General features: G+C 32.6%; 2 protein-coding genes across 2 annotated transcripts; both read left to right on the forward strand.

Annotated features, from left to right (window-relative positions):
- Positions 1 to 843: 843 nt before the first annotated feature.
- On the forward strand, positions 844 to 10116 carry LOC130629753 (adhesion G-protein coupled receptor G6-like). The gene is made up of 12 exons (XM_057443092.1): positions 844 to 1024; positions 1557 to 1862; positions 2012 to 2185; positions 4007 to 4069; positions 4396 to 4637; positions 5162 to 5311; positions 5505 to 6066; positions 6476 to 6695; positions 7533 to 7801; positions 8085 to 8154; positions 8779 to 9240; positions 9855 to 10116. Exons 1-12 carry the CDS (start codon positions 961 to 963, stop codon positions 9877 to 9879), a joined length of 2607 nt encoding a protein of 868 aa, XP_057299075.1. The 5' UTR covers positions 844 to 960; the 3' UTR covers positions 9880 to 10116.
- A 4034-nt stretch (positions 10117 to 14150) lies between these two features.
- Positions 14151 to 15622, forward strand: LOC130629861 (uncharacterized). The gene is made up of 3 exons (XM_057443235.1): positions 14151 to 14201; positions 14631 to 14726; positions 15191 to 15622. Exons 1-3 carry the CDS (start codon positions 14151 to 14153, stop codon positions 15515 to 15517), a joined length of 474 nt encoding a protein of 157 aa, XP_057299218.1. The 3' UTR covers positions 15518 to 15622.
- Positions 15623 to 15833: the final 211 nt, after the last annotated feature.

A 15833-nucleotide genomic window follows, 5' to 3' on the forward strand; every position in this document is an offset into this window, starting at 1 on the left:
TTGGTTTTATAATCCGTCTATTGCTTATTTTTATTTTTTTATTTACCCACTATGGACTAGATTGTTGTCTTATCTTTTAAAGGATTCGTGCTCCATATTGCTAATGAAATGTTGTTTATAAAAAAAATAGGAACTTCACATTGTCTTTTATTAACATTATGCCAATTCTCAAAGTACTGTCGGTTTCCGAAACTCAAATTGATATACCACTGGTATGCTGTCGTGTTTTTACAATCTGATTATAAATATTTTAATTTACGTCAATGGCCAACAAAAACATTAGAAATGTTGTTACTTTAAAAAGGATTTTACAAACAACTGGAAAGATAAAACAGACTGATGTCATATAATGATCAGATGTATTGTAACTGCTAATGAAGGCTGAATGAAGAAGTTTAATTAGCACGATTTGAGCTTGGATAAAAAGATTTTTATTAAAGCGAACTTAAAATAGAAAATAAAAATATTATTAAGACGTTATGAATTTGACGCTTTGAAAGAACAAAGGTCATCGATACAAGAATTCACTGACGACTGAAATGATTTTTACCAATGTTTTTTTTTAAACTTAGTGTCTTTATCAAAGTCTCAGCTAATAATAATTCCTGTTTGCAAAAAATACTTTTAACAAGGTTTCGCAATTAATCTTCTCAACCTAGATAAATATTGACAAAAAAATACAAAAAAAAATTCGGTAACTAAACAAGCCAGCTTGTAAGTTGTGTTAAACTCGATACATCATGAAGCATAAAAAAAGATTTTTTTGGTGTTTATTTGATTGTTGTGTGAAAACACCTTTAACTTGTTTGCGCAGTGAAATCTGATAATAAAAAAAAATTGCTTTGAAAATAAACATGCTTGCAGAAAATTTTATTTAAAATGATTGCTATTTTTTATATACTAGAGTATTATACGGTTTTAGATTTCAAGAAAATTAAAAAGAAGAATATATAGGATTTGATGATAATCAAATTGAACATGATTACATTGGTATTGATGGCAATTTTCATCAGAACAATTCAAGGTATCCTTGGGTTTTTATTGGAAGAAAATGTATTAATTTCTTCAGGCTTTTAAAGCAGACTTTGAAGTGGACTCTTTGCTATAGTTGCGTATTTTTGATTGACTTTATTGTTTAATGCAGCTTAGATAAATCTCTTTCTTATTTGTACAAACATATGCTACTTGTCATAAAATGTCTGAAGTAAGACGTTCTTACCATTCTCTAAAAAGTGTTATTTCGAAACATGTTTTGTTGTAATATATAGAATCCCGGGCATAGGGAGGCCAAGATCGCTTTTGCCTTTATTGTTAATGTGAAACTCCAATGTTCTGTTTGGCTAAGAATTGATAAAGATAGACTAAAGAGGTTGGGAAAGCCATGTTCAGGCATTCGGAGACTTCAAGATGCAAAATTACCTACTAGTTGGCAACCATAGTGGGGCCAGTGTTTTTCCCATTTAAAATTATTCTTGGCCCTTTCCTATTTTTCTTTTCTGTATTTAGTCATACATGTCTCCCCATACCCTAAAAGATAAATACAACAACTCTCGTAGGAACGTGTTTTGGTATAAATGAAGAATGTAATATCACTGTTAATTATCAAAGACATGGTATAATCAGCTGTTTTGCTGGAAGAGTTATCAACATTAGAAGGACACAATGGCATTACTCGTTTTCTTCGAATAACTCCTACGTTAAAGACACGCAAGACGAGAGAAATACTAAAAGACATTGCAATTTTGAAAAGCAGTGTATCCTCGTTGCAGATAAGAAATACAGAGATTTATGCAATCAGAAAATGTGGGTTGACGAATGGTCACGAAAAAAATTAACGGTTGCCTATACGTGTGTATATTTTAGTAAGTAGCTAAATTTATGGAATTTACTACGAGTTTTGTTGCGATCATGGTTTTACATACATCTGTCGACTATCTACTTAATTCTTTTGACATTTAAATGAATTATATTTTTAAAAAACTGAGGTTTATATGTTTGATTTCATGTACAGAAGGATTTGATTACTGGAGTTCATGGAGTTCTTGGACTGGTTGCAGTAATGAAAAGCAACATCGGGGAAGAGTATGTAATGATCCTCCTGGTAAATCATGCTCTCCCTCCAGTTGTGATAGTAAGGGTTATAGAGATCAAAATGTGACTAGAAATTGTACCCGGTCAACGTTTGGTAAGTCACTTCATTAATATAAAATTTCTGTGTATTGGAGCATGGAACTATCTGGGCTTATTTTCTACGGGGTAGGTACATTGGAAATATGGGGGTGTCAAATTCTTAGGTGTTAACAGAATACCTGGTTTTTGTATAAGTAACATCTTCAACCACCATAATATTCAAAACCCTAAACAACGAAACAACAATTGTTAATAAGAAAGGGTTCATTACATGTAAAAAATAGCTAAACATAATCTTTCTTTGTTGTCTTGAAAATGCCTTTCCGTTAATTGCGATTGACTTAGATGAACGAAAGTTCTGTTTGAGGCGTTATCTGTCTGAGAAAGGTCACGTGATGTTAGTAGAATTGATTAATGTTTCACGTAGCTAAAAATAAAAAAAAATAAAAACAACAATAATCGTGTAAATTTTATATAGCACCAAACGTGATTGAAACGCAGGATTATTTTTGATTGGAGCACCACCCTGGCCGTCGAAATAAAAAGGCGAATTTGGTCCTCTGAATAAAATAGTCAACAGACCGCAAATAGGCAATAGTCGAGCTTGTAAAATACACAAGCTTAAGTAACACTGAGCCTAAGGCAAAAATCTTCCATTTTTTAAGAAAATGCCTGTGGATAAAACAAAGAATATGCAATTATAAAGAATTTTCGCCAGGTATGTTGAATTGAGTGTGAATTTGATATCTGCTTTCACTTCTCTTTTAAAATCTTTTGAGCGGTACAATTTTAAGCACCGGCCATTTCTTAAATTTTTTTTTCGTAAAGCATCATGTATCGGCAGGAAAGAAACACTTTGTTTTCTGTTCTGCAAAGCATTATTTACTATCCGAGAATAAGTTACCGGCTATTTCAATATAACAGTTATAACGGTTAAAACGGTTATAAATTACCAAGTTACGAAGTATCGACAAAACGCAATTTGTTCTAAAAGGATTTCAGTGATATATGTTTATATGGTTTTATGTGTGCCAAAAGACAGAATTAAAAAAAGATAAAAAGGGGCATCGATGTACTAGATGTTGTAACGCAACGATATCATCAAACAGGATTATTCATGTCAAGTGCTTGAGGCTTTTTTGTGCACTCGTGTTAGATTTTAATGACGTTGAAGACATGTCTTAACAGTTACATATACATAAAAAATCATAAAATTGCGCCTCCGACTTTATTTTCTTATTTTCTTAGCCATTTCAGTCTTTATATATTTTAAATCTAAATTTACTTTAAATATTCTCATTTGTTTCTCACGTGAAAACTGACTTCTTATGATATTGGGACAATCCATTGACACTGTGGGCGTGATGTTAATTAATATAACTAAATTTGAGTTTGATCCTCTCAGCTTATATAAACTTGTATAACATTTAGTTAATACAATAAAAAGCTCAGATATGTTTCACAAAACCACAATCACCAATAGATTTTTTAATTGTTTTTACAACTTATAAAACTGATGTTATTAGGAAATATTCTAGAAACCTCATAGGTATCAAATTTGCTGGTATTGTTATTCTTGCTCAGAAAAAACAGACAACACGTTGCGTAGCACATCTTCTTGTTAACCATAGCAATGTCAATAAGATAATATTTTCTATATTACATTTTAAAATAATAAAAGTCTCGGGCTATCATAGTGTTAGGAGTTTTATATTTTTACATGTCAGCCAACAAACGAGCAAATTACAAAATTCACGCGTTTAATTTAGAGAAGGAAAGGTTTTGAATGTATAGACATTAGTTTCTATATCATTTAATTCCATTTTAATCAAATAGACGAAATATATTTTGTACCTTATATGTCTTATGTTACCAGGACCTTCCACTATCTACATCTCTCCGACTACTGGTCAAACACACCAACCAACAACACCTACAAGTAAGCCAATATTCTGTGGACTTTTTTTCAAGAAAAACTTAAATATTTTGGTACAGGTCACATACAATACAGAAGAAGCATACATATGCACGCAAAGCATTCTTAAGCCCGATGTTATGTACCCATAAATAGGTTAAAACGGGTTTAGCCAACATATAATTTCTTGTTTTTTGTCTAATGTATAATCATCTCATATCCTTATAAAATTGTTAGGCTTTTGGCTCATATGCAATACTATAACTTTTCATCCCAAGAATAATTATTTATGGGCCTAACTGGGTAAATATATTTACATTTGAAGGTAACAGTAAAACTATTTATTTCAGTGTTTTGTCCAGTGGAGATAGTTGGGCGACCAGACTACAAGGGTCGATACAAATTTAACAGATCATCAGTTAACACAACGATAAACATAGCCTGCAAATACGGTGGCTTGGAAAATAGATACAACAACGTGACAAGAAAATGCATTTTGAATTCAAAGAATCAAGCTGAATGGCAAGAATTGGATTTGTCAGCATGTGCTGCAAAGAATAAAATATCTAATGCACTGATACAAGCCGATAAAGTAAGTGTTAAAGGCTAAATGCCTTTGTTGTCGTTCTTTGTTTGTGGTGATGGTGGTGATGTCGTCGGCGTAGCCATCGTTGTAGTCATCGTCATAGTCATCGTTGTAGTCATCGTCGTAGTCATCGCCGTAGTCATTGTCGTAGTCATCGTTGTAGTCATCGTCGTAGTCATTGTCGTAATCGCGTTGTAGTCATCGTTGTAGTCATCGCCGTATTCATCGTCGTAGTCATCGTCTTAATCGCGCTGTAGTCGTCGTCGTAGTCGTAGTAGTCGATTTCTTTGGTCTGGGAGGAGGTGAACGACCGAGAATGGCGTGAGTCCACATTGAAAAATGAAAGAAAACGCTCAAACAATGCCGGTTTAGACCGCCTTACTACCTGTTTTACATGTCGTTCAAGACATGGTGAATTCGTCGTGATACTAACTTTATTATTCTATTATTCTAAGTTAGCTCATTTACAAATTTGTCTTCTTTATTTTGTAGTTGAACTAGGTAGCTAAACTATTAATTACGCGATTTAGATAAATGTGACAGAAAAGAACGTTCTCGAAGTTTCAAAGTCATTAGCCAACATCACTGCGTATAACAACCAAGCTGCAATTCCAGAAGATATTGATCGTATTGTCAGTATTATGGAAAAATGTCTATCTGTTGAGTCTGAGGATAGCCAGGTGATTAAAACGTTCATTTTATTCATGCATAATAATGTCAACTTCTACTTTAATAGAATTATAACACAGAAAGTGATGGGGATTCTACTAAGATACTGAAGTAAAAAATGTAGATGTATACGGCATGCATAACTTTTCGGGTTAAACGTCTGTTTTTGATAGCATGCAAAACACAATTTTTATCTTCTTTTAGGTAAGCCCTAACATATTAGAGACAGTAGGACATGTGATGGACTTCAAAGAAGAAGTAACAAAGAAATCGAAATCGACATCAAGAATACTTCTTCAATTGAACAGTATTGCTCAAAATGCAATTACAAATGAAAAATATATGTCCTTTTCAAGTAAAAATATTGCATTAGACATGTACAACAATATCGAAGCCGACGATGTATATGTATCTTCCTTAGAGTTCGCAGACCAACAAAGCATAAACATATCAAGAAAAGGAGCTGCCGAAAGGGATAAGAATGTTTATATTCCAAAGTCGGTCTTTAAATCGAATCCTGGTTCTGCCATTATATATTCTTATAGTTTTGGTAACCCCAACTTATTTGTGGCAAATGAAAAAAACAAAAAAACCTATACCAAACAAGAAAAAAATCGCAATGCAAAAAGACCGCTCGAGAATAGTATATTCTCTGTTAGTATTCACAACCACACAATCAAAAACTTGAAAGAGCCTATAGAGTTTTCTGTAAAGGTGTTAAGTAATGTGTCGAGAGTAAAATGCGTGTACTGGGATGACAATGAAGGTACTAGAATATAGAAAAATTTCATTTCAACAAATGCTATAAGAAGGGAATATAATTTTAGGATGCATATGTAAAAATCAACAATGTGGGTTAAGTGTTTCTTTACTACCAATAATATACTTATCAACAAATTAGGATAGATAACAAGAGTCTTCGTATCTTTCCGGCAGTCATAACACTTCTTTTAGTTTGTGCGGAATGCCAATTGGAATTTTCCACGGGCTAAAGGCTAGTTAGCCTGACAGAGAATGTTAAAAATTAATATATGTTATGTTCATTTTGTTTCCTTACAATATACAGGAAATATTTTACAAATATTTTTAACTTTTTCATCACACCTTGATTAAGTGTTCGTTGTTTCAAGCTCTTAATAGAAGTTTATAATAAAATTTCAGCTGTCTCAATTTAGGGATATGGTCAACTTCAGGGTGCAGAAGTGAAGGCATCTTTACATCAAACGATCGACGTTTTGTGAGGTGTAAGTGTGACCACTTAACCAACTTTGCAATATTGCTGGATGTAGATCAATCATCTTCATCTCCATTGGATTTAAAGATTGTTAGCTTTGTTGGTTGTCTTTTATCTGTTGCTGCTTTGTCTTTTACAATTATTGTCCATCTTGCCATAAGGTATTACTTTCATACAAATATTTTACTGTTTGGTACACGGCTTTACTTTACTTTGGTCAGATGTAATCCCAAACATCTTTTCCACATGCTTCTGTCTGGCATTGTATTAAAAATCTTATTTGTACTTGCAGGTCGTGTCAATTAATAATTTCATCTTGTTAGGCTTTGCGTCATTTTGTTGCAGCGCCTTTTTTGCTTCTTATGCGTCAAATTTTCGCGCACCAATCTGAACTTCATCTGAATTTTATGACCTCACTGATACAAAACCAGTCAGTATAAACGATCTAGTGATTTAATACGGTTCGTTAAAACAGGGCTTTGTATAAACCCTACCAACCGGTTCGGAAACCATTATTTAAAGGGTACCATAGAAACGTAAACAAAAAAAAATTCATAACATTTAAAACAATATATGTTTTTTTTCTTTCTTGGTCTATTGGAAAAAGACAACTTAAAAGAGTAGTTCTGTTTATTTGTTCACATAGGAAAAATAATTTTCAGACAAGTGCCAAAAAGGAGTAATGACCGGTTTTGATGTTGTGCTGCAAAATACAATGCTTTCGGTCAAGACTAAAACCTCACAATTTCCATCGGTGTTTTTGACCTTGGGCTTTGTATTTTAATGCACAACATCAAAACCAGTCATTATCAGTATTATATCAGTATTAGTATCATACTAACTTTCGCAAGACAATTAACGAAAAAAATGAAATGACGATAACAAAAGTTCTGGTTAAATCAAAAAAGAAGCAAAGAACATATAAACTGCGTATCACTTTGTAACGCATTAAGTCCCTCGAAAGCATTTGTTTATTGTAACAACCGCTTCAACTTTAGAAATCTCCGGAAGAAGTATCCGCAGAAGATACTGATCAACTTGTGTTTCTCATTGTTACTACTCCTTATCACATTCCTTATCGGTGCAGAAAACACATCATCGAACAAGTTGTGCCATGTTACTTCTGTTTTCATTCATTTCTTCACATTGTCATCTTTTGCATGGATGGCTGTGGAATGTGTTGGCTTGTTTCGAAGTGTTATATACGCATTAAAAAATCAAGGGAAAGGAAAACGGTTTTTCTGGACTTCTTTTCTTCTAGCTTGGGGTAAGTTAAAAGCAATTGTTCTCGCGTAGTTTTTCATGTGGGAATTTAATTTAATGGTACCTATCACAATCTATCTATTGATGTTTTAAAATGTGATTTAAGTAATATTTTATTTTCGTACCATAAATTATACGACATCTCGTACCTGTTATTTTTCTTTGCAACCGCAAAGGGGAAAAGATTAACTTTCTTGGCTGCCAATTTTTTATAATAAATTAAAAAATTTCTAAAATGTTGTCTTTGTAAAGCACATCTAACACACATTACGTCATTTATTTTCTAGGTATCCCAGGTATGATAGCTGGAGTAGCTAGTGTTTATTCGAAAGCACAGTTTATAGAAAAGAATGCCTTGTAAGTTTGTTTAAAAATTTACTATTCCTTTTATATAGCTCAACACTAAACCTTCTATAAAACCTGAGGTTTTAGTGAATTTCTAGGTAAAATAGGGAAACAAGTGAAGTTTTGTTACTTATAGAATTTTGTTGTCTATTCAATAGAATTGGTGCAAAAACTGTTATTAAATCTATCCTTTCTTTCTTTAAAGAATGTCTAATTTCCTTCACGAAGTGAACTTATTGACATTTTATTGTCAGAGATGTTAAAAGAGCTAGGGTGATTTTCAAAGATGGCTCGTTTCCATTCGAATGCATTTTACGCGCCAGCGCGAAAATCTTATATTTTTTTGTTTTATGAGCTATAGCAAAAAATGCAGTCAAATGGAAATTAACTTTCGAATTTCTGTTTTTTACCCCTCCCTTCGATAAAAATTGGTGCCGACCTTGAAGTGGTCTTTTTTTCTTTTGGTGGAAGCTTTTTTACAGAGTTGCTTAAAGTTACTTGATAAATAAATAAATCAATACTTTAAAGTATGTTTCTGTATTAAGCTTGATTTTAAAACGGTCTTCAGAGTGCGGAAGAATGATATTAAACAATTATAACACGCTTTCACTGGCATATTTAACTTTTACATTTCAGCTGTGTTGTGCGTGGGAATGTTTTCTATTATGCAACTTTGTTACCAGTCTGTTGCATCATCATATTTAATTTCGCAATATTTATACCCATCATGAAAAGCATCCAAAATCATATCACCATAAAGTCAAAGTTTCAATCCAAAGAATTTTTTGGTCGAAGAATAAGAATAACATTTTCTTGTTCGTTGCTTCTCGGATTGACGTGGGTGTTTGGACTTTTTGCTGTTGGAGATTTAAGATTACCATTTCAGTGGATTTTTGCTGTATTGAATTCGCTGCAGGGATTATTTATCTTCATATTTCACACAGTTAAAAATGTAGAGGTGCAGAGATATTGGAGATTGGCCATTAGTATGTCAAAGTACAGAAACAGTACGACGTCCAAACAAATAGTTTCGTCAACAAATGTATCGCGCACGTCAACTCAAATGAATCATCACTTACATTTAAATCAAATTTCGAGGTGAGGGTGGCTCTTTTTTTGGCCCGGAGAAGGTGACAAAACTATATCCGACAAAAAATTTACCAGAGCAATTATAAGCTAACGACTACTTTAGAATTTTTGAAAAACCCCGAATCACCGTGATCACTCCCTTTTGTACATCATCTTGTTGTGCGTATTGGAGCCAAGACCGGGTTGTGCGAAGCCAGGCCCAAAATCTGCAAGCCTTTGCAGCGGTCTAATTTCCGTGACTTCTCAAAAGAATTTTTTAATTCGTTATAAAACCTAGCAAAAGGATCTTTTTGAAAATCCTAAAATTGACCCAATTCACTTGTTGGATATAAATTTTTGTCAGCACTATGCGACGAAATTTTAAAAAGGTGGCATGAAAAGGCCGATAACTTTTAAAACGTCTTGAAACCGTTATAAAATCTCTGTAATCTGTTAAATATTTTGTTTAAAAATTATGTGCAGAAACTTGGATAAAATGTCCGATGTCCTGGTGTAAATCATGCCTCTGCCACTATGAAAGGCATGACCAAAGCAGCCATCTTTTTAATATTTAAAATGGATACTGACTTTTTTACGCAAAATTTATAGTTTTTTAAAGAGAAATTTTACATTGTTTATTTTAGCAATTCTAATCGACAATCCAAATGAAGATGTAAGCCATATGCTTAAAGCGGTTCATCCAGCATGGAAAATATGATAAAGCTTGTATATAACTGATAGTGATGCACTAGCTAAAGCATTTAGACTTAGGTTAACACTTTCTAATATAAAAGGAAAAAAGGCATAGAATTAGTTGAATTTTCTAAAAATGTAGTTATGAAACTGTTATAAATTTATGATATTCTGTAAGATATAAAACCGTTTGTAAATAAACAATTAAAGATATTTGAACTTTCATTACTTGCTGTAAGCCCCAAGATTTGACGAAAATATGGAATACCTTGATGAAGGATCCACTAGAAATAAAAGTAGCAAATCAATATAAACTACCTTATAGAGAAAGGTTTGCCCATTGTTCATTTGGGCAGCCCTCAAGAATTAGTCACGGAGAGCTCTCGTTACTAACAATTTATATTTTTAAAACCGGGGATTATCGTTTTCTGACAAAAAATCCTGCGAAAAAAATGTCTTTAATACAAATTTTTTCTGTGCCTTAGCAAATTAACTAAAGCTTTGCAATCGTTACACTATTTCGTTGGGATGAAAAAACTGTTATACTTAAAAGCTTTGAGAATCGATACGGCAAATTTAGGAATCTACAAAAAGCAAGCAACAAATTATACGTTGTACTTGATGTAGAACCCAGGCCAGAATAACGATTTAAGTCTTTAATGATCGAGAAAATGGTTCATATCGCTCTTTCGCTTGTACTTCTTTTTGAGAGAAAGTGTTTATGGTGCAGAGTCCGTATGCTTAGCTAGTGATCAAAAATCTTGAATTTATTTAAAAACGCAATCGCTATCAGGGTAAAACAGGCATACACATTTCAAGAAAATGAATCAATTTGTTTTTCACAACGCTCGGATATTTCAGATTTCCATGTATGGGTGCTTCTTTTTTGGCTAATTTGAAAAAAAAATTAAAAATGAAACAGCAGTAAAATAGTCATAACAAAATCTCTATGTAAAGGAGTCCGCAAATTTCTTATATACAGCTACAGGCCCTTGATTAAGGTTGGACACCTCTAAGCGGTTGTGATATATTGTCTTGATTAAATTCCCCGAAAGCAGGCAGGGTGGTTCGGGGTTGTTGACGTTCAAATAAAAACAAAAAAAAGAAAACTAACTCAAAGCAATGTTTATCCGTTCCGTTGTGACGTTCAAAACTTTGTTAAATTTATTAAATTTGAATATCATTTTGTACTGTTATTGATAACTTCCTCCAAAGCAGCCAAGAAAGGTTCAGGATTGTTAACGTTCAAACGAAAACAAAAAAAAAAGAAAACTAACTCAAAGCAATGTTTATCGGTTCCGTTGTGACGTTCAAAACTTTGTTAAATTTATTAAATTTGAATATCATTTTGTACTGTTATTGATAACTTTCTCCAAAGCAGCCAGGGAAGTTTTAGGATTGTTGACGTTCAAATGAAAACAAAAAAATAAAACAAACTCAAAGCAATGTTTATCCGTTCCATTGTGACGTTCGAAACTTTGTTACATTCATCAAAGTCGAAGGCATGCGAGAATGCCTATTCTAGAGGTGTTGTAAATCGGGACAGTATATCGGGACATATTCATCAATTAGTTCGTTTTTGACAAATTCTTGCGTAAATCAAAGAGTAAATTATTGTCTGGTGTAAAATCAGGAAAAATGACCTGTTCCGACGACTCACAGATTTATTCAAGAACTAATAACTGTGGGAAACGTCAATTTAAAAAGAACATTAGAGAATTTTATAACACAACCGGCTTGCTTTGAGATCTTTAATAATATTAACATTGGGAAGGTAGGATCAAGTAAGTTGAAACAAACAAAAATCACAGTGTAAAGTTTAAATGCAGAAATAATAGAAGAGTAACATTTTTTAAGACAAGCAAATGAAGCCGATTTGATCCTATACATGGAAAATTTGTCCATGGATAAAATAAAACAATTTTTGTATTTTTTTGTTCTAGGAGTACGTTTCACTTGACAATAAACCTAGGGTGAACTATCAAATAAAATAAGAATCTTCAGATTGACAAATATTTCTTATCCTATTTGTAAATAAGTATTATTATATCGATACTGAAAGTTGAAATATCACTAAATATAAATCCAGGTACAATAAATGTTCTAAAAATAACACAAGGTATAAACTTTAGTCAACTATCAGAAAATTAAGCTTAAATTTGATTGATAGAGCAAGTATAAATTAATGGACGCGATATTGGATTGGTTGAAGGTATTCTTTAAATATCTTTTGACACGTGGTTATAACTCATCTCACAGACTGTAAATGACCAATAATGTAAAAATACTAGTGTATGCAAATAACATAACCATAAAATCTACAATCGAATGAGTTTTACTAAGCAAAATTTTCAATACATACAAGAACACAACTAATATAGGTTTATACTTTCATCGTAGCGTAATTTTCCATGATATTAAACTTTAATAGCTAAAGTTGATATAATTTTAACACATTAAAATTTCTATTAAAAAGTACGACTTATGTAGGGGTTGCTTTAACCTTCTTCCTAGAAACTTTATTGAATCTGCTTATAACGACATAATGTAGCTCGTTATTAGCTGATTTCACTACCTTATCATATCAGTGTTTTAACATTACCATAATGTCAGTACTATAGTACTTACCTTATGATGATACACACATTGAAGGGGAAACTTCCACTAAGATAAGTCGTATGTGAAGTGAATGAATGTTTATCAGCTTTTTGATACTGAAACTGTGAACCTGAATCAATTTTTAAAACATGAAAATACATGGCCGAAACGAGATAAAACATAATAATATCAGGGATGAGGTGTTAAGTTAGCGTAACGTGAACTTAAAACGATGCAACAAGTACATACTTAAAGAATTGAATATATTAATATTATAAATATTTTTAAGCAACAACAACTCTATTCTGCCGTAACTTAGTTACAAAATTTGTTGTCTGTTTGCTCCTCGACAGTAGCCGTATTTTTTAGACTTATTAAAATAATGTGTCACATCAAGACACCTCATATAGCGCGCGGAAAACAAATTTATTATTGGTCAAAATAGCACTCCCTAAATTCACCAGTTAAATTTTTGCGCTTTTACTTTTAAAAACTTCTTGATGGCATTTAGTCAGCTGACTGAATATCCAATAAAAGATCTGACATTGTATCAGCAACGTCAAACAAGTTATTTCTGATTACAAAAGTGAACAGCAATTCTGTTTCAGGGCTATCCTGATCTGCTCACGAGCATTGCAAAATATAGCATTATTTTCTCTACCGTGAAACATTACCTAAGAAATCAGTTTGCTTGCTAACTGACCATTTTAGTCCCTCTGGAGAGAGAATATACACAGTTTTTATAAGAACAATCCTAACAGAATACAATTTTTTTTATCCTTCTAGGCTCAAACAAAAGTTACAATTCATAAAAAATTGTGTACAGAACATATTCTTATTGGAACCGATAATTAGCCGTTTTAACTCTTGGCCTCAAGCAATTTGGTTAGGTCCGAAACATTAAACAGTGATAATTTATTTCTGACGTCTTGATTTCCTTGGCCCTTTAAGGACCGTTACATTATTTGTTCCATAATGTGGACGTCGTAGAAAGTGTCACTAGCGCATTTTTATCTTTTTTACGTGTCTGTCTAAGTAGAGCTTTATTCACCGTTCGGCTTCGGAGCATTCCCCAGACGTTGCTGTTTTGCTATTTTGAGAAATTGCCGAAAAACTACGATTTTACCAAAACTCATGAACAAGATTTTGGACCCTTTAATTTGGCCTTAAATTGCTTTATTCTAGGTGGTTTTCAATTGTAACTGGAGCGTTAAACATTATAGAATAACTCTGCGATTTGTAAAGACTAAATGTGCACAAAATATTTAAGCATTATTGAATGACTCATTAGGATATTTTTCATGTACCATGCGCTATATGGCTATTCAATACGGCATCGAGAAAGGCCTTTAATGTGCAAACAAGTTGGAAGATGATTGAAATGTATATTTGAATTGATTATCCGAAACTTGTCGTTGTTGTTGCATTTCTTTTCAGTTTGTCTTTTACTAGGATATAATTTTTCTTACACCGGTCTAATTACGACTATATATTCTTGTCTGCTAATCATAGGTGTTGGTGTTATTGTTCTTTATATTTTTTGAGGTGTCCACTGTTCAGGCTGACAAGGTTATGATACCTCTAAATTTGACTCACGCATTTTGAACTGGCAAATGTTAGGAGCGGACTCGAAGAGATATTATTAAACTATGTTAAATCCAGCCACCTTAAAAGCGCTAATTGTTGCTGACTCCAGCATTGTACCTTTTGCAGTTTATTTCGTTGTTTATTAACCTTCCGAGTAATCAAAGAAAGCATGAATTAGACAAACGGAAAATCGAGTTGACTATTTTTTTAACAACAGGCGCCGCAACTACTGCATGTTGATAAACAAAGCGAAAACAGAATAACAAATCTGTGCAAATCTTACATGCGTCATAATATGAAAGAAGACACATACACTTCTTCTTCTAATTGCAAGAAGTGAAGAGCTATTTACAAACCCTTCTCACTCTTTAACTGACGAAGATAAGAGGATAATACAAATGTTGATACATTGAAGTGCTTTATAAACAGCCAGTGTAATTATGTAATCACTTGCGCACTAAAACATATATAAAGATTTTTTCAGTATAAACAGGTTATTCATAACGTAACAGATATATACATAAATTGTCTTTATTTAAAAGGTAAGACTTTATTTAAACCTTACAGTAAAGACACCTGAATTTAAAGTTGTGTGTAGAATTATTGACATTGATTGCCGTAATTTAGGAGGTTGTAAGGTAGGATACCTTCAGGCTGTATTCTTTTTAAGAATATGGAAACCGTCAAAGATATAAAGATATATAAAGACAAGATACAGATTTCATAATTATGTGTAATTTAGACTGGTGTAAAATTGCAATGGAAAAAACACACTTATAAAAGTAGAAATTCAATAGATAAAATAAATACAAATGAAAATGTAATTAAGGCAATAAAAGACAATAATTTATATTAGATTAGAAGTGCACAGTGACGTCTGAGAAAAACTAAAATCTATTAAGTTTGTTGTGGCACCTGACAGTGGCGCGACATGTTTATCTGTCCAATTTTCCATGACCTTTCGAATGACTATTTAAGGACATAACTATTCAGATGTGAGTACACGATATAATTGTTTTATACGGAAGTAAAAAAAAGCCATACCTAACACTTCATTCCTTAGTTATATTCATAGATATTACCTGGTCTTATTATGATTTAGATGGCAACCTACATGTTAATCGCCTTCTTTCTTTTCATCTCTACATCAATTGAGGCTGTCGATTTGAACCAAATGTGCAATGAAAGAACAGAAGGAGAACTACTTGGAATTTCTCATTGTTTTTTGTTATATTGCTCCAACAACGCGGTGCAAGTAATGCCGTTAAAGAATGAAGAATGGTGCAAGGAATATGAAATTCCAAAAACTGGGCCAAGCTGTATTGTTGATGGTGTGAGCTATAGACAAGGTTCTATTATAACTCAGAAGGAATGCCAACTTGACGCGTGTGTATTCACCAAGTTTACGTTTCACGATAATCGATGTTAACCCTTATATTCTTTTAGAAAATTTGTTTATTCCATGTATTAATTGATACTACCCAACCCGTTTGCACTAAACATATTGTTCATAACAATAGAAACAAGACCTAAATTTCATGTCTTACTTTAAACGTCACGTTAAGGCCTAATTTCATGTCACAGTTTACTTTTTCAGATGGAAAACGAGCATGCCCAATGATAATTTCGAATTTTCATCCCGTAATTTTTCTTCTTCTGCTTTTTCAAAAGTTAGAAGAAATATTTCAATTCTCATTCGAAATGGAAAAAAAGGACATAATATTTGTCCAACCAGAGTACGTCGA

The sequence above is a fragment of the Hydractinia symbiolongicarpus genome, chromosome 2, assembly GCF_029227915.1.
Source record: "Hydractinia symbiolongicarpus strain clone_291-10 chromosome 2, HSymV2.1, whole genome shotgun sequence".
NCBI lineage: Eukaryota > Metazoa > Cnidaria > Hydrozoa > Anthoathecata > Hydractiniidae > Hydractinia > Hydractinia symbiolongicarpus.